This window comes from Humulus lupulus, chromosome 8, assembly GCF_963169125.1.
Source record: "Humulus lupulus chromosome 8, drHumLupu1.1, whole genome shotgun sequence".
NCBI classification, from domain to species: Eukaryota; Viridiplantae; Streptophyta; class Magnoliopsida; order Rosales; family Cannabaceae; genus Humulus; species Humulus lupulus.
In genome coordinates, this window is record NC_084800.1 from 100,361,225 (window position 1) to 100,379,703 (window position 18,479).

General features: G+C 33.4%; 2 protein-coding genes across 7 annotated transcripts; one reads left to right on the forward strand and one right to left on the reverse strand.

The window, feature by feature from the left end:
• Positions 1-965: 965 nt before the first annotated feature.
• LOC133798234 (tRNA (guanine(26)-N(2))-dimethyltransferase) lies at positions 966-3,449 on the reverse strand. Of its 2 annotated transcripts, XM_062236454.1 has the most exons (6): positions 2,816-3,447; positions 2,536-2,736; positions 2,260-2,359; positions 1,736-1,927; positions 1,557-1,619; positions 966-1,253 (listed from the first exon to the last, which is right to left on the reverse strand). In XM_062236454.1, exons 1-6 carry the CDS (start codon positions 3,418-3,420, stop codon positions 1,131-1,133), a joined length of 1,284 nt encoding a protein of 427 aa, XP_062092438.1. In that variant the 5' UTR covers positions 3,421-3,447; the 3' UTR covers positions 966-1,130. The 2 variants fall into 2 exon arrangements, with proteins under 2 accessions (XP_062092438.1, XP_062092439.1); XM_062236455.1 differs by lacking the exons at positions 966-1,253; positions 1,557-1,619; positions 1,736-1,927 and adding an exon at positions 1,955-2,173 and having other exon boundaries at positions 2,256-2,359; positions 2,816-3,449.
• Positions 3,450-3,632: 183 nt separating this feature from the next.
• On the forward strand, positions 3,633-13,643 carry LOC133798235 (uncharacterized). 5 transcript variants are annotated; one of them, XM_062236457.1, is made up of 12 exons: positions 3,633-3,826; positions 4,324-4,380; positions 6,283-6,369; positions 6,582-6,858; positions 8,093-8,269; positions 10,456-10,551; positions 11,030-11,212; positions 11,298-11,400; positions 11,479-11,661; positions 12,184-12,677; positions 12,782-13,194; positions 13,302-13,643. In XM_062236457.1, the coding sequence occupies exons 4-12, from the start codon at positions 6,634-6,636 to the stop codon at positions 13,453-13,455; spliced, it is 2,028 nt and encodes a 675-aa protein (XP_062092441.1). In that variant the 5' UTR covers positions 3,633-3,826; positions 4,324-4,380; positions 6,283-6,369; positions 6,582-6,633; the 3' UTR covers positions 13,456-13,643. The 5 variants fall into 5 exon arrangements, with proteins under 5 accessions (XP_062092441.1, XP_062092443.1, XP_062092445.1 ...); XM_062236459.1 differs by lacking the exon at positions 6,283-6,369; XM_062236461.1 differs by having other exon boundaries at positions 3,634-3,826; positions 6,283-6,858; positions 10,459-10,551.
• Positions 13,644-18,479: the final 4,836 nt, after the last annotated feature.

Consider the following 18,479-nt stretch of genomic DNA (forward strand, 5'->3'; position numbering starts at 1 on the left):
ATACACTTCTTAGATCATAGGAAATACATTCCAAATATTCAAACCACTCTAAAATTCCCTAGAGCTCTTAAACCTGAAATCTTTATTTATCTCTCTGTAGAAAATTCAAGAACTGATCTTTCTACCACTCGTGCAACTCTCTCTCTCTCTTCCCACGATTTTGAACTGTTTAGAGGCCCTCTAAATCGTGCTTAAACAAAAAGAAACGAAGCCCTTACCACTTGGTTGTTGTTGACTGATTCTAAGGCTATGATTAAAAAATTTCTTTTATTTCTTTTTAAATTAAATAAAAGAAATTGTGATCTTATTATATCTAATTTAAATTTTGAATTTAACTAGTTACTTGAATTTTAAATCATATTCTAATATCCCCTCAACCAAATTCAAACATGAACTTTTGGTCATTTCACAATTACATGAAATTACCATTATTTAATCAATTTAAATAATAACAAAGCAATAAACCATATAATAAATTAAAATAAACTCATACTATATTATTAATAATATTATTATGCTCATAATAATAATAATAATAATAATAATAATAATATTCACAACATAAATAAATAATTAAATTAACCCACATAATTAATTATTTATTAGACATTATGCACATGCCAAGTTTAAATTTCATTCCGAATACTCAAGCATAAGAAATCGAGAATCTTTATTATCATTGGAATCCATACATATCTAAATTCATAAATATATGAAATTACAAAATACTCTCAGTAGCAAAATTATGAAACTACCATTTCGAGAAAACAAAAATTATAAGAGATAATAGAATGAAATTGGATAGAAAAGAATCAATTTTAATTCTATTCCTTTGATTGATTGCAATTTAAAGATTTTGCAGTCATTCTAATGGAATATTTTTTTATATAATTTTGGTGGAATGACTATTCTATTTGAAAATAAGAGTAAAAGACCATTCCAATGCAAAATTAAAAAAAAAAAAAATAATAATAATTTTTTATCAATTTTTTATTAATATTAAATTTTATTCAATTCCATTTCTATTCATTATCACATTCTCATTCCTCTATTTTCATTTACTCCAGCCAAACGTCACCTAAATGTCATCTTGTGGGCAACAACGCTCACCGGCAGCATTGTCCAACAAGTTACAAAATTTCAGTATAGGCACGTGGCTGTAATTCCTTGGCAATTCTTATGCATTCTGCCATGGGACAATTGGTCTTTAGTGCATTAGAGATAATGTGTGATCTACTAACAGCATAACCCTCCTGCAAAAGTTTCGGCCAACAAATTATCAGACTTTGGATCTCTACACAGCCATTATATTTGAGGTTCCAACTTGGATGGTCAAGCTGTGTGGCCAAGCCTTAATAGTCATCTTAACAATGAGACACAGACAAAGAAAGAGTATACATGGGGCATGTGCTTTAAATCTGTAGCTCATGATCCATCCAACACCCAAGATTTTTTTTTCGTGAACTTTTCAGAAAAGCATATGAAGAAAGAAACCTATATTTTATGCAACCACCAAAATGTGACTGAAAAGCTACAAAAGAAAATGAGAATAATACCTTTTGTATGGCGTCCATCATGGTTCTTAGGGGTGGAGAGTTTACTTTTGCACGGCTTGCAACCTGGAAACGAAACGAAAACACTGTCCTTAAGATCTAATATTTGGAAGATATAGCAGAACATAACTATCAATAGAAATAAGACATAGGCAATAGAGAGTATATATTTGCGTAACTACCTCATCCAACTTGATGAAACCAAATGGTAATCGGGGATCACTTTCATCCACCATTTGTTTCAAAAGTTTTTCGAGAGCTGTTTCTGTGTCTCCACCTGCCCATCCCCATTCCTTAGCTAAATTTAACATTTCTGTAAGATAGGAGGAGTCATGAAGAGGTCCTGTCCAAAGTGGCCCCGAGACGATGATGGACTGAGAAACCAGGTAAGAACTATAAGAATTCTGTCAGTTCACTCACTGATAAAACTAGTAACGACTGCTGCATTTCAAACTTTGAATGATAGCTAAACAACAAGGAGGGTCAATATACTTTTCTCTTCTGTTTATACGCCTTATTAGTTCTTTGTAGAAATGATGGTATAAAGAACATAGTCTGTCTTTGAACATTAAAATAGTGAAAAATTGTCTGAAGCAGAACAGAAAAACAGTCCTGTAAGTCTACCACAGTAATAGAAGAAATCACCATCACATTGAATTTTATTTTTTGGAATACAGATTAATAATGATGCTTGAGAGTTACCTGCCTTTGAATTGCCGCAGGAGCAACTAATCTGACTGAGTTCATCAAATGAAAATGTTTGAGAGTTTCCACATTGGTGACAGTAGCTAACGAAACTATAATGACTGGCAGAAATTGGACAAGTGAAAAATAATATGAATATCGAATTGCTTTTATTATGCAGAAAATTCTTGATACCATTTCAAACAAGACATTCTTAATAACTTTTAAGAGAAAGAAACACTTTTTTTTTAATCATGAGTAATGAAACGATTATTATTTTCCCAATAACAATAAGTACCAGTTATCAGAAAGTTTCCCACGATTTACTCGAAGCATGACTCTGAAAACAGGTCCATGGTATGAATAATATGAAAAAAGCGGAACAACACGATGACCCAATACAGATGCCTCCCTAACAGCTCCACCTATAAGCATTCTCAGTCCAATCTCATTCGAATATGGCAGAGGCCGAACATAAGCTCCATATGCAGCTAATGAACTTGACAGAGAAAGTACACATAGTTATGACTGTCCAAAAATGAAAATGCTACTAAGTGCAGAATAGTTATACGACTTACTGATGAGGCCGGTGACCACCTGAAGAGTAACCATCAGTCGAAGTAACGTAAAGCAACCCATCATATCTCAAAGCATTAATGGCTGGCCTCAAGAAAGAAGAGTCACTCCCAAATGAATCAATATCAATCAAATCAAAGAAATCCCTTTGCAGATAAAACTCCATCATGACTCGGTTCGCATCGGTATGCGTCACCGTCCACCTGGGCTCATCGTCGGAGCCTCTGGGCACCTGTGACAAGTTCCTGCAAATGACATCCCTGCAATCATCGTTCGCGTCGTTGGCCAAAACGAAATCAGCCTCGGCTTCGACGAGGTACCGAAGCGACCGAACCCCGCAACCGCATAATCCGTCGAGTATTCGCAGTCTGGCCTTTGATTTCTTATACAACGCCGCCGCGAGCACACCAAGGTCCCGACCCGTGGCGCTTTCGTGTCGGAAAAACGACTCTCCGGTCTCGAAATCCAGACCCCTTTCGGTCTCATACTCGAACTTCACGCTCAAGCTCGAATTGAGCTTAAGCTTTGAGCTCGAGCTATGGCGGTTTGGAAATGGGTTGTAGAGAAATGGAGAAGAAGATAGGGTTTTAGAAGCGAAAACCCACATGGCGGGAAATAACTTGAGATTACTACGGAGTTAGTTTCGGCGGGTTTTAATAGTGACGATCGATTCTATGATGACACGTGTACATGTTTTATACAATATAATGGCTATAATTTTGCCACGTCATAAAGTTGTTTCAAGTATTATTTTCTGTTTTGTTGATATTGTGGGACCAAGGCTGATTTGACAAATTGGACCACCATTGTTGGGTCCTTTTCCTTTGCATATTACTGGATTGGAGAATTGGGATTAGGGTTTTCAATTTTGGAAGCTTTGTTGTTTTCCTCCGCTGAGATGTCGAGCTTCTGTTCAATGGAGTTTACGGGTTTCAGGGGCGAGGTATACTTCTGCAGAAGCAAGAAGACGAGGTGGAAGTGGAAAAAAGTTGCCATTGTAAAGCGTTACATTGGTAAGTTAAAAAAAAAGTATTTCTAATTTTAGATTTGAATCAATGGCTCTCACATGTTGCCCATTCTTTTATATTTAATTTACTTGATTTTGTCATTCAAAAGTGGGATTTTTTCCCCCTATGTCTTCTTGCAGATTCTGTTTTATTGTCTCACCAAAGTAAGATTGTATTTCCTTTTTTGAATTGGCATAAACGAGTTATTACTACAAAGGGAGAGATATTCAATATAGTTTGTTTCGTGGATTATGAAATTATATGGAGCTTTACTACCAAATTTATTTATTAATTTGGCATATGACATATTTTTTATGGATAACCTAGGGCATTACCAGTGGTTATATAACATTTCTTAATGTATAATGTGAAAGATTATTATTAGTTTTTTTTAAAAAAAAAAAAAGAAAAGGTAAAAGAAGAAAAATAAATAGGGAGATGTCTAGCCATGTTTATACAGAAGAATCGTTGGCTTAAAGAAACTTGACATTTTATAATTTCAGGAGATATGAAGTTGTGAATGGTGATGATTCAAAGCAGTTCTACTGATACACTTACACGTATGTTTTTTTTTCCGGTAATTTTATTCGTGTAATTAACTTATATTTATCATGTGTTTTTGTGTGTGATATGTGTTAAAAGTTGTGGCCTTTGTAGAAGTACACGGTTAAAAGTTATGATAAGCTTTTATTGCGTTGACTAAGTTAGATGCATAGTCCAAAATCATGTACAAAGAATTGCAGGAGTTTTCCTCTAAAAGTAAAGGGGGGAAGTGTGATTTCTTCTTTACTTTGTCAAACTTGATTTTATTCCAAAAATAGCTTGATACAAGTGGAATGCACTTTCAAGACCACCTTAAGCTCTCTATACTACGTTTTCATTTCCTTCCTTTTACCTTTTTCTCCCTTTAATGTAACTACATGACTATGACTGGAGCAATATCAACTGTTACTCTCAATGAGTTGGTGGTATGAGAGATTTTCTTTACACATGTACACGTAAGATTGAAGAAAAAAAAGAAAAAAAAATTATGTCAGCATTTTGGAATATGAACTTTGAAGCTGCTCTATCCAAGACCTTTTTGCAGGTAGGTATCAACTTTAGTTACCTGGTTATGTTAATCAACATGATTTTCAAGGCTAAACTCACTAACCTTTAACCTTATGATCTTATTCTTGTCACAACATGCTATGTTTCTTTGTAAGCCTGCTTAGTTACTAAACCAAGCTTGAGATTTAAAGATGTTCTTAAGGACTCAGTTGTAATTTGTCAACCCGTAATATTCTTTTGCTAGACCATTAAGATGGCCAAAATTCAGTAACGCTAATTAATTGGCTTGATTTTTGCATGCTCTTACCCATTTGAACAGTCGTGGCTATGCTTTCAGTACTGCCCTCTTTTTCTTGGAGCTCAACTTATTATATCCAGCCCATATGGTCGATGCATAGGGTTTAGGAACTTGATTTAAGACCTTTTTATATATATGTGTATATATATATATATTTATACACATATATAATTGTTTGTCATTAAGTTCCAATAAATTTAATTAATGATGGGTTTAAACATGATGAGGTTTGTCTGCTTGTAGCACCTTGGTTTGGTCAATGTTCTGTGGTAAATTTTGGCAGGGCATGAGAACTTCCTAAATATCATTTAATGAGTCTTTTTGTATTTGTCTTTGTCATATTTATATAGAAGACAAGTCATTTGAGAAATTTGCAACACATCTAAGCATTAAATGCAATTAATTAAATATGGTATGGAAAGACAATGTGAGATATGAAATTAAATAGGGTCATAATTTGTAATCTGAACACAATAGGAGTGATTTAGGATAAGAATGGAGAAGGGAACATGAGATGGCTAAGGATGATTTGGTTGGTAATACTAGTTGTGCATATGGAAATGTTCAAAATTTTACTTTTAGAACCCTACTACAACTGTTCTTCTATTTTAGTTCATTAGTCAAGAATAATCCAGATTGTGCAGAACCTGCACAAATTGAGTGAGTGTTTTCATCTCTGAATCGGAGGTGAGTTTTGAATAGCATTAGAGTGCTTAATCATTTTTTTATTCTAGTTTTCTCATTTCTACATCACTTATTATCCGCTCTCTTCTTCTAGATCTCTCTTAACAAAGGGGGATAAGAACAATGTTATTATTCTTTTCATTTTTGATTGTATCAACTTTGTCCTTTTCTTTTTTATTCAAAAAAACAAAAAGGAAAAAAAAAACTGACCTTTTCCCTTTTCTGCTAAGCTTTGCAAACACTATTTTTTTTAGTACCTAGTGTTTTAAAATTTTTAAAATGCTCTCACTATTTTAACCCTTCCCTTCATAACCTAATGTCAAAATATCCCCAATCTCTTGTTTAGTTTGTATTATTGTATTTCATTTTTTTCTTCAGATGGGACAGTTGTTCCTATCATATCAGAAGCTTATGAAATCTTTTTCTTCAGGACTGCAAGATGTGGAAGTACTTGGACTACCTGAAGTATCCAAGTAGCTCAATTACTTCTCAGTTTTGTTTCAATATCATGGATTAGGTTCCTTTTGAGTTGTTAGCAATTTTCTTTTCTTTTTGCCAGTTTGCTAGCTTTTCTAGTGCAAACTCTTCTGTTTGAAACACTTCCATTTCACTTAGTTCTTAGGCCTCGTAAATTTTTTCAATGCATCTAATTTATTTTCTATGCCTTTTTTCTTCTCCTAGGTTTCTAATGCCTTTTAATTAGTCAGTTGCTAAAATCTATACTTGCAGTTGTATCTGTGAGGATTACCCTATTTTCAAAAGCTAAAGAGTTCAGTTACTTATGGAAGATTTTCAAGAAAATTTGTCTCCTTCCTCCTCTTTATCCTCTTCCTTCTCTCTACCCACCCCAGACCCATTGTCAATTGATGCTGAGCTCTGGCTGATGGGAGAGCAAAGAACCCAAGAGATATTATGTATCATCCAACCAAACATAGTTTCTGATAAGAAGAGAAAGGAGGTCATTAATTATGTGAGGAGGCTAATTAATGGACATTTTGGAACAGAGGTGAGAAGTTTTCTGCTCCCCTTTCTTTTGATTCTTCTTGATGTATGAATTATTTATATTTTGTTCTGTTTCTTCTCCTATAAGTTAATATTTTGGGGCTAATTAAGGTCACTAACACTGTCAACTCATCATCAATGATAGTTTGAGGGGGATCCATTATTTCAAATTTGTATTGTATGCTTAAGATTGTTCTTTTTCTTTGGAAAAATGGTTTTTGAAATCTGTTTATGGTACTGCAATCTCAGGACAGCAGTAGGGAACTGGCTCTCGTTAATCACTCTTGATTTTTCTTTTGATGTCATAAGAATTATAATTATATTTCCATCTAAAGTCTTTGGATCTATTGTTATTTTGGATGAGGTGTAGGTACATGTTATGCCCCGGTACTTCGGAGTATCATTAAATTGATCGAATATCCTTTAATATATACGTACATTTATATTTCACTTTGTCTCTTATTATACCTTATCCGTTAAATCATATCTTTTCGTTGGGAAACAAAGCCAAGTGTTAGGTTTCAAGGCTTTGATTGGATATCCTGTATTTTCTGGCTGATGACACCATGTGTGAATAGAAAAACTGAAATTTAAATTTGTCATATGAGGAGACTGTTTTTGAGATGGTACTCTTTTCGCTTCAAAAGTTGACCTTATATTTTATTTTATATGTTGTGATAACATTTAATTATTGTTTACTTGCTTTTTTTTTGGTAATTTTTGTTGTCACTTGTGTTAAGCATCTAAGAGCCTTATTTTTTATTTTTTATATTTTGAAACTAGACTCTTCGCCTAACCCTACAATATTTGGGGACCAGGAAACTATAGCACTTGCATCTAAGAGCTTTATGTGCTAGCTGTTGATCTTTTTTCTCTTTATTTTTCTTTTAATATGAAACAAAATTTGTATTAATTAAGATGAAATACAAGTTTTTACATGGACAAATAGTTGACAGAAAAATAAAAAAATTACAAAACAACAAGATCAGAACACTAAACACCCTTGACATCTTTTCCATTAATAGTCAAAGAGCAACTCAACGTTTTTGTTATATCTCTTCTCTTATGCAATCCACATGCGCCAATTGATTTTTTTTATGAGTTTTCTATTGTTGTCAAAATAAGGTAGTCTCTCATGAGGAAATTTATGAACTTCTTGCTAATATTTATATATTGGTGATGCAGTGACCTAAACTATCATGAAAGTTATTCCATTTCTCATATGCTCTTCTGTGCAGGTTTTATCATTTGGGTCAGTCCCTCTGAAGACCTATCTTCCTGATGGGGATATTGATTTGACTACTTTCAGCTATCAAAACTTGGTAGAGGATTTAGCCAAAGAAGTGTGCAATATACTCAAACGTGAAGAAGACTCAGAATTCCAAGTTAAAGATGTTCAATACATTAATGCACAGGTTTGCCTTTCTTAACTTTGATCTTTTTTAAAACCAAGGACACTAATTAATTCTCATTTCCAGTGACAGTTTTATTTATTTATAAAAGATTTTGAGTTTAGAGCTTCATTAATAAACCTTACATACTGATATGCCAGCAAAAATAGACTGCCATGCGCATCATAGTACATAAACCTCGCATGCTTGGTTATATGTAAAATGCTTGTGATGATAATTACATGATTTTTTTTTTAAACTCTAGTATTACAATGTATTATAACTTTTTCCCTTTTTGTTCGTGGCTGTTTATTCATTTTGCTTCTTTCGTTCCTAGTGTTATATATGAAATTAAAATTTCTAAAAATCTGAAGACCTTGATTTTTCCATTTTCTCACTTTTATAGTGCCAAAATGACTGCAGTATCTGCTACTAGTTGTATTCTGAGTGTAGCTGTCTAACTGGCGCTTGATTTTCCACTTGGATTGCTAGTATAAACTGATAATCCATGCATGTCAAATGGAAACCAGGCATGAACATGTGGATACTGTTGAACCCTTGTTTATGGAACATTTTTTGGTATTTACAGACTAAGCGTTTTGAGAACAATCCACACCTTTAATTACTTCCCCCATAAGTGAAAACCGGTTAGATATTACAGTTACAATACATTGGGAGATTGACAAATAGAATAAAACCATAAAGAGAACTGATGGCGTCAGCTAAAGGAAAATATGATATGATGCATTTATTCGCCAATCTTAAGCTTTACCTGGCAATCACTTTTTTTTTTTTCCCCTATATTGATTGACCTCACTCTTCCCTTCTACCCATATTTCAACTTAAATAGCTTTTTTCATAGTGAAATTTAATGACAGTATTCTACATGTCAGTATGAAATTAATATATGTATGGTTGAAACGTTGGAGGTTCAATTATCTTTTACTGGTTGCCTAAACTAAAGAGATAATATGTACAATTGTTGCAAAGCCATTGCTTAATCAAACTGGAATCCTACCCAAGAGGTGTAGCTCAAATGGCCAGACTTATGGTTTGCTCCCACAATGTCTAAGGTTCGAGTTCCTCTTGGGCACCTACATAACAATTGCTATAGTATATAAGTTTTCATTTGTAGGGTTAGGCGGGGTGTCTAGTTTCAAAAAATTTAAACCACAGATCCTTGGATAAAACCTTTTTACCAAAGTATAGAAATATGATTCCACTTCCCTTGATTTTCTCTTAATGAATAACTAAGTAGATATGGGGTTTTACTACATGTTGAGGTTGGGACAACCTAAACAATTGGAAATTTACTTAAGACAGCTGGTGACAATGAATCCAGTAGTATTTTTTTTGGGCACAGAGCCAATAGGTAATAATAGTTTTGTTTAATAAATGCGAAGACAAGAATGACGGGATGGCCAAACAAAAAAATCAATATATTACAATCTTTTAGCATAAAATTCTCACTTTTTTTTTAATGTGAAATCCAAGTTAATTATGAATGCCAAATGTTGAAAGGGAAGGCAATAAAACAAATTCGTCATGTTGGGAAAGAGTTGTATGGAAAATTTTAAAGAGTAATGATATGTGCACACAAATTTATACCAAAACATTACACACACCTATGTGGCAAGCATTTTTAACCTAGTGGGGATCTTAAATAAATGTGATTGGATGAAAAACACAAGTCTGTAATCTTTTGTGCAAATTTTGTGTGCACATATCATTACTCAATTTTAAATGCAAAAAATCTTAGTTTGGAGGACTTTTGTTTTAGAAGTTTTCAGTGATATTGTGTTGATTTTCTACCAACTAAAATTTGATTTTATGTTGGAAATAATTCTGCTGAGACTAGAAATTATGGTTTTGGTTGGTGCAGGGAATTCATTTGTTTGCTGAAGCCTTCTTTTGAAGGCTTTTCTTCTTTGTTTGTAAATCTCTTGCCTGGTTACCAATGCAAGTATGCATGTTTTGCACTAGTGACACTAGTTGTGCCATTTCTCGTATACCATGCAAAAGCATATCTTCCCTGTTTTTGCTTCCATTCTATATCCAAACTTAATTTCTCTCATTTTTTATAGATTTATTTTTCTAATCTATTTCTCGTGTTATAAGTTTTAAGAGACTACTATTTTCTCATTATTTTGGAAAATGGTTGGAGTCCAATTTCATCTTTTATTTTTTTATGATATGGAGATTTTGAATAGCAGGTTAAGGTTGTGAAATGCACTGTGAAAGATATAGCAGTGGATATCTCTTTCAATCAAGTAGCTGGCCTCTGCACTCTCTGCTTCATGGAGCAGGTCTGGAACTGATCCTGAGATATAGAAGCTTTGTCTTTTGTTTTCTTTCTTACGGTCGCTAAATAGCTTAGAGTAATGGCAGGTGATATTTAGGTGGTATAAGAATTCTTATAAGCAATATATGACTGGCCATTGTTTAGATTATTTGCAATTATTTACTTTTTGTTATTGCTACTTTTTATTTTTTATGCGAACATACTTCCTGCTCCACTTGAGTTACTTTATTCTCTATATGGTTTTTACCTTGTTGACATAAATGGAATCAAATTTTACGTCGTGTTAATTCACTTATTGTAATTTGCCAGCATTGCTCGGGCTTACTACAAATTCTTCTCATTCTTAGGCTCAGCATGATGCAACAGAATTTATTTGCTTGGCCCCTCATCATTTTCTCCTTGTATATATATGACATCAATCACATGGGTTCTTTCTTCTTTTCTATACAAATATCTGAATTTTTTGGTACTTTCATTCTCAGGTTGATCAGCTTATGGGGAAGGACCATCTATTTAAACGCAGTATTATCTTGGCCAAAGCATGGCTCTATTATGAGAGCCGAATTCTCGGTGCGCATCATGGTTTGATTTCAACCTATGCACTGGAAACGTTGGTCTTGTATATCGTCAATCTCTTTCATGCATCACTACGTGGTCCTTTAGAGGTATTGGCTTTTTGTACTAATGTTTGCATCTTTTTGATTTGGAGGTGCAAGTACATAAATACTACTATGATATTTGTGTAAACAGGTACTGTATAGATTTTTGGAGTACTATAGCACATTTGATTGGGATAATTACTGTGTCACTATAAACGGTCCTGTTGCATTGTCTTCCCTTGCTGAAATCATGAGTAAGTTATATATCTGCATCCAGATGCTATATAATATGTTAACTGTTTATTATGGATGACTTAATTGCACTTTTGCAGCTGAGAGAACAGAAGGTGATGATGATAAATTACTTAGTAAGGAGTTTCTGAAAAACTGCAGAGATATGTTTTCAATTCCAATAAGGGCAAGTGAGGCTGAAGTGCATGAATTCCCAATTAAGCGACTCAACATTTTAGATCCTCTAAATGACAACAACAATCTAGGTCGTAGTGTTAGTAAAGGTATTTGATTAGTTTTACTTGATGGAAGTTTCTTTTTATGTTTGACCCTATTTAATGGCCTGTGCATGGAACTAGTAATATTTTGCTATTGCTATAACTAGAGAAGTGACAATGCAGGCTCCCTAGATTTTATGAACTGATTCTGATATCTAAAATACTGAAACGAAATACGGCATTTATCAGCAAACCATATTTGAGGTCCTAGATGGGCATCAGCGGCTTGTAACCTTTTAACATGTTTCTATGAAGTGGCTTCTCAAAAACCTTAACGTATTCTTATGTTCTTGTTCATTTCTATTCTTTTCCACCAGTTCACAATTCTGGGGCTCTTACTGTTACAATTGGTAGTTAATCAAAAGAGGTAAAAAGAACATGACATTGCAATATCTAAACTACAGGGAAAACTACAAAATATTGTTTCTTATAGAAGCCTATGTTTTATCAGACATTATTTGTATTGATTTACAAGTTTTGGCTATTAATTTATTAATGATGAGCTACCACTCTCAAATTTTCATTTAGGTAATTTCCATCGGATTATATGTGCTCTTTCACATGGAACTCAAAGGCTTGGAGAGATACTCGTGCTACCAGGAGTAGGCCTGGGTGAAGGACTCGAGGAGTTCTTTAAGAACACTTTGGACAGAAATGGAAGGGGAGAAAGGCCAGATATCCAAGCTCCTGTTCCTGCATTTGGTACTGGAAGATGTGAACTTTATGACCTCAGTGGAGACTATGACAGTTACTATGGTGGTTTACAGTACACACAGTGGTACCATGATTATTTCATAACTATTTCTATGCAGTCGAATCAAACCCTTTCTTATGTGTGGAATGAGAGTACCCTGTCCTGGACAGTGCAGCCCAACCAGAATGGATTTCAAAGAAGGGGTACAGAAGCATTTGTCCCAAGAATGCCGCTTTATCATCCTAATTTGTCACTACTACCTGCTGCAACTTTTAGTACTTCTATAATGGGGAAATCAAGAGGAACAGGAACATACATTCCTGACATGGTAAAATTTTCATACCTCTCTTTTCTTAGTTTGTATTTGGGTCCCTTTGTTCTAGCATGGAATGTCCGAATGAGCAACTTACCATTATTGTTTGGATATGGCAGACTCGTTATCTCTACAAAGATATTTATAAGAAGCCGTGGAAAAGGACTCCAGAACCTGCACGACATAGTCTTCCTCTGAAATCAACCCAAAAGAGTGATGATAACAACAAGCCCTCCGAAAAGGATAAGGGTAAAAGCAGTAGCCCACTTGATCTTTCGCTGGAAGAATTCCCATTCCTTCCAGGCACCTCGAATACCATTCAATCAGAAATCCCTCAGCCTGTTGTGCTCGCCTTGAATTCTTCTCCAGCCAAACATTCATCTCCCACCTTTAGAAACATCGAGTCTGGGTCTTTAAGGCATTCACCATCACCATCAGGACTGCATTCCCAATTAGCATGCGAGCAGACAGATTCAGTTATATCTGTCCTGAGAGTTGAGAAGCAACAAGAGTTATCGGGGAATGAAGTGGTGTAAGTTGTTTGGATGCCATAAAATTGTAGAATGTGTTAGTCATTCAACTCACCCACCTGATTTGTTTTCTTTCTTATTGTGTGTTTTTGTCTGGTTTTCATGGCAGGATTCCTGTAAAACCTTACGAACTGGAAGCTGAAAAAGATTTCCCGCCTTTGGCATGTATCATCTCAAAGAAGGGAAATACAGATAGAACAGAAGAAGCAGGGCTTGAAAAGATAATTGGTTTGACTCAACCTAAAGTTCTATCCCAAAATTAAGGCTGACATGAGAAGAGAAAAATACATTTTGTCAATCTATCTTCTGTTTGGCTCTTTCTTTCTTTTCTTCATTCTAAACCATAGCCCTTTCTCAAAAGACATAAACTACATTGTGGGAGGACAAATAACTCATCTTTGATAAGATGGGTTAAACTGTACCTTTAAAATCCATTACTTTGTTTATTTTTTGACCAAATTTTCATTACTAGAGATTTGATTTAACACAAATTACGCTAGTTTAATAAAAAATTGATGAATTTACAAATTTAAATATGATACATGTTGATTTTTTTTAACTAATAGATCGAGAAGTTGAAAAACATATTCTAAAATTATTTTAGGAAAATTTACAGTTGGTACCCTTTTTGTAATTTAATTACAAAAATATGGTGTCTTATTTAATTTAATTTAGGCTTTAATTTATTACTGTTTTTTTCTTCACATTTTTTGGTATTTTTCAGTTTTATCTCTTTCTTTCTCTCTCCTTAACTTCAAAAAAAATTTCCAACCACATCACTAGTTAGTTGAGTTCAAGAGTGGTACTATCGTGACCTACTCTTCAAGGTGATCATTTTGAAATGTGGGAAGTATATATTTTTTCGACGTTACTGGAGAAGAAGACTAAAATAAAAAAATATTTTAGTTTCTTTATATTTTGTTAACAAAAAATTAATTAAATTTTACACTTAAAAAAAATGAATATACCAAAATTTGTATTCTACATTTAAAAGATATGTATTTTACACAACTTTTTAGGAACATTTTGAGTAACTTTTTTTTAATAGATTATTTAGAATTTTGTTTGATAACTTTTAAATAGAACATAAGAAAACTCTTTTTATTAACTCAATAAGTTTGTTGGTTAGGATACTCAAAAATATAGTCATATATCAAAAGGTAACCAATTTGTATCTTAAATGATTTTAAAAAGCAACGAAAATGCAGTTATACTAAATAATATCATTTCTAATAACCTATTCATGGTAACTTGAAATTATAGAAGTAACTTTTTATACTATATGATAACAAATTAGTTTCTAAAATAGACTTGAATGTAACGCAAAATTATATTAAATAATGAGATATGTAAATTACATGAGTGATTAAATAAGTCTATTAAAAAATTTCATTTAAAAGTTATCGTGTAGTATACCAAATTATTTGTTAATAATAAACTATATGGTAACTTATTATACTATATGACAACTCATTAGTTTCTGAAATAAGATTGAAAATTACCAAAATATATCTTAAATAATAAGATACCATAATATAACCTAAAAATAACTAATTGATATATTAATATGTTTACAAATAAGTTTTGGAGGTAACCAAAAGGTACTGAAATAATATGATCTAAAAAAAGAGTGATCAATTGGTATCTTATCTATATCGTAAGCAACTAAAATGTAACATTTTACAACTTAGAAAAAAATAAAAAATCTTAGGAAGCTGGATTTCCCAATTTTTTTCTTCAAAATCTGGTATGTTATGTTGACGTGGCAACTGTATTTGTGTCAATAACTTGATTGAATGTATTTTTGTAAATACTTTGGATTCTAGGTATATAAATGTAAAATTCTCATTATTTAAACCATATAAGATGATGAAGGACTGTGAAACTCATAAATTTGCTATATTTTTTTTCTTCCAATATGAACTAATCTTCATATTTGTATGGGTTTTTTTTAATACAGTGTTGGATTTGTTAAAACACTATTTTTAAATATATATTTTAAAAAGTACCACTTCTGAATTATAAATTAATTGAGTATTTGTATCATAAATACCTAATATTTTTTATTTTATACACTTATGTATCTAATCTTTTTTTTCGTCGGTAAAAATACCGAACGTTATATTTTCCTTACTCCGTCACTACTAGGTATGTTGAGTATCATTCCAGCTAACTAAGTTGCTAGGTGTCACATTTTCATTGGTCCACATTATATTTTTATAAAAAAAAACTTATTAATTTATTTTAAAATTATAAAAACTAATTCAAATAAATTTTAATTAATAAAAATGTAATTATTAAAAAAAATCAAAATCTAATTTTTCTCTTTCTCCTTCATCGTCTTCTATCTACGATGTCTTTCTCTCTCCTTCCTCTCTTCCTCTCTCACCCACTCTCTCTTTCCTCGATCCCTATCTTCCCTCCTCTTTCTTTTTCTTATTCTTCTTCTCTCTTGCTTCTGTGCCTCGATCGTCCTTCCCTCTCCCTTCTCTTTGTTCTCTTCTTCTTCCTGGTTCACTCAACTTCTCTTGCAGTAGTCATCGTCGGTGACGGGTCTAGGGTTTGGGGCTTTAGCGAGGTCGAAGCTTAGAATGGGCTGAGAAGAACGACGACAATCATAATGAGAAGAAAGATGGCTGCTGGGTTTTGTGTTAAAATAAAAATATGGGTTTTGAGTTTGTGTTAAATGAAAATCTAGGTATTGAGTTTGTTGGAAAAACACATACAAGATCTTGCTTATTATCATGTGATTTCTAATTTAATCAAATGTAAACAGAAATCTTAGAACATGGACATATTGAAATTAAAACTATAAACGCAGAGATAAAGTAAATTACATACTTATTCTGTTGCAGTGGAAATAATGAGACTCCACTCTTTCAGTTCTCTATCCTTTTGTCCTTTTCTAATTGCTAGGAATTGCCGAAAACTGAAATGCTTCTCAAAACACAACCACAATCTTCATCACCAATCTTTGATCAGGCCTAACTAGTGTGGAAAATTTTATCAACACATGAGATAGAGATCTAGAGAAGAAGAAGAGGGAGTGGCTACAAGAGTGTAATCTTTAGGGTTTTCTTTAACTAAGCACTAACCAAAAATTATCTTATGAAAACCCTAGCTATAACATTCTATTTATAGACACAACTTAGGGCTTATTTTATTAATTAAATTAATTAAAAAATAAAATGTAAATAAAGCCCATCATGGCCAGCCACATCATATGGGTTGGGCTCATGATGATGTGTGTCTTAAATTCAAGGCCTAATTGACTCAAATTCAAGACTATTTTATTTATACATTTTATAATTAATTAAATTATTAAATCCTTATTCAAATTAACTATTTATAATTTGAAACTTGATTTAATATTTATTTATTAATATTAAAACCAATTTGTCATTATTAATAAATATACCCAATATTTTACAATAACTCTATTATTTTCTCTAATTCATAATTCATGTAAATATCATAAAATTGATATAGTCAATTGGATATTCTAAATTGATGATTAAATCAATTGTTTGAGGCATTTAGACTTGATTTATTCAAAGAAAATGTGAGGACCATAGATCCATGAATACAAACTACAATAAGTTCTCGTGAGCTTATTTATAGAATAAATTATCTCACAACTTATTAATTCCTCGTGACTCCACTATAGACTCGGAATTGGACTCTTGAATTCATACACTGTATGTCCACTAATGTAGATACATTATCTATTGTTATAACCATTACCGTTACTCAATCCTCTATCGATGACCTACAAATGAGTTGGGTGAATTTTACCGTTTTACCCCTCATTGGTATTTTATCCTTAATTCCTCCTAAGTTTCTTATAAATGATAATTCTGTAAAATTAATTACATAAATGAGTACTCAATCATTTAACCATTCAAATTAAGCTATTAAGGAAATCATATTTTGATAAATACTGTTGGGAATTTATGGCTTATATTTTCTAAATAAATAATAAGAATAATTCAATGTTACAAATCCTAGAAAGTAATTAAGAACCATATTCAAAGTATGAATGCAAATCTTGATAATTAAATATTAAGTGATTAAATGATTATAACATGAATTTAGAAACATTTAATCATCAATACTATCAGTATAAGCACAATTAAAAGTTAGGGTTTAGAGAAATTCAACCTTTGAATTGAGCAATTGAATCTTCAAACTTGGGAAACATCTAAAGGCTTATACACGAGGAGTATCGATGTCCAAAATCTCTATTCTAAGCCTACCCATTGTTGCTTGAAGTTTCACCAAGATAGAATTGTTGCTATTAAATATGAAAATCAAATTTCATAGCAGAATGTGTTCTTTAAAAATTTTATTAATACTAGCCAGTATCATACATATATAGATGTATTAAATAAAACACAAATAGATTAGAAATAACCTTTTGTAGCCTATCAAGAGTCCACAAATATTCCCTCCAGAGGGCGACTATGGAACGACAACGATGGGAGATAGATGAGCAGGTCCAGAGGATGATCCAGAAGGAGCAGGAAGCTGACCGGAGGCACCAAGAGGCTACTATGGCCCTGGAGGCAGCTACTTAGTTAGCCCGAGCTAATGCTGAAGCTACTGCTCAGGCAGTGAGAGAGGCTCAGGCCAAAGCAGCTGGAATGCGAGACAGCAGTAACAGAGAGTCCCAAGGGAGGAGTCGAACCCCACAGACGCTCTCAGAGCCACTTTCCTAGAGATGGGATGAATAGGCACATTCCAAGACTGCCTCCTCCATGACTAAGAAGAATAACACTTCATCTCGGAGTAGGAATGTTACCAACCCGAAGGCCCCCCTCCCAGGGGGACAAACGAAACAATGTAGGAGATGAAGGTCAAACATTTGAGAGGCGTGACAGAAATGGAAATGGCCGCTGAAAATCTTAAAGCCATGTAGGAGGAGAGGCTCAGAGGCAGGGTCGCACCGACAAGGGCAAGGTGGATCTGCCACCCCGACACCCTCAGTCTCGCAAGGGAAAGGAACCAATGAACAACACTAATATAGTGTTCGATACGCTCGAGAAAGATGCACAACCTCAGGATCTGAGGGAAGTCATCAACAGGAGGACCATCACTCAAGAGGGGGTACCAAGGACGTCTACCCTACCTAGAGCAGTGATCCCACCAACAGTGCAGGCTCAAATAGATGCACTCGTCATGGCTGTCCAAGGTCTGATAAAGAAACCTTCCAATATCAAGTTGACACATAGAAGTGGGAGTCCCTTTAGTGCTAATATCCAAGCTGCTCAACCACCACTGAAATACA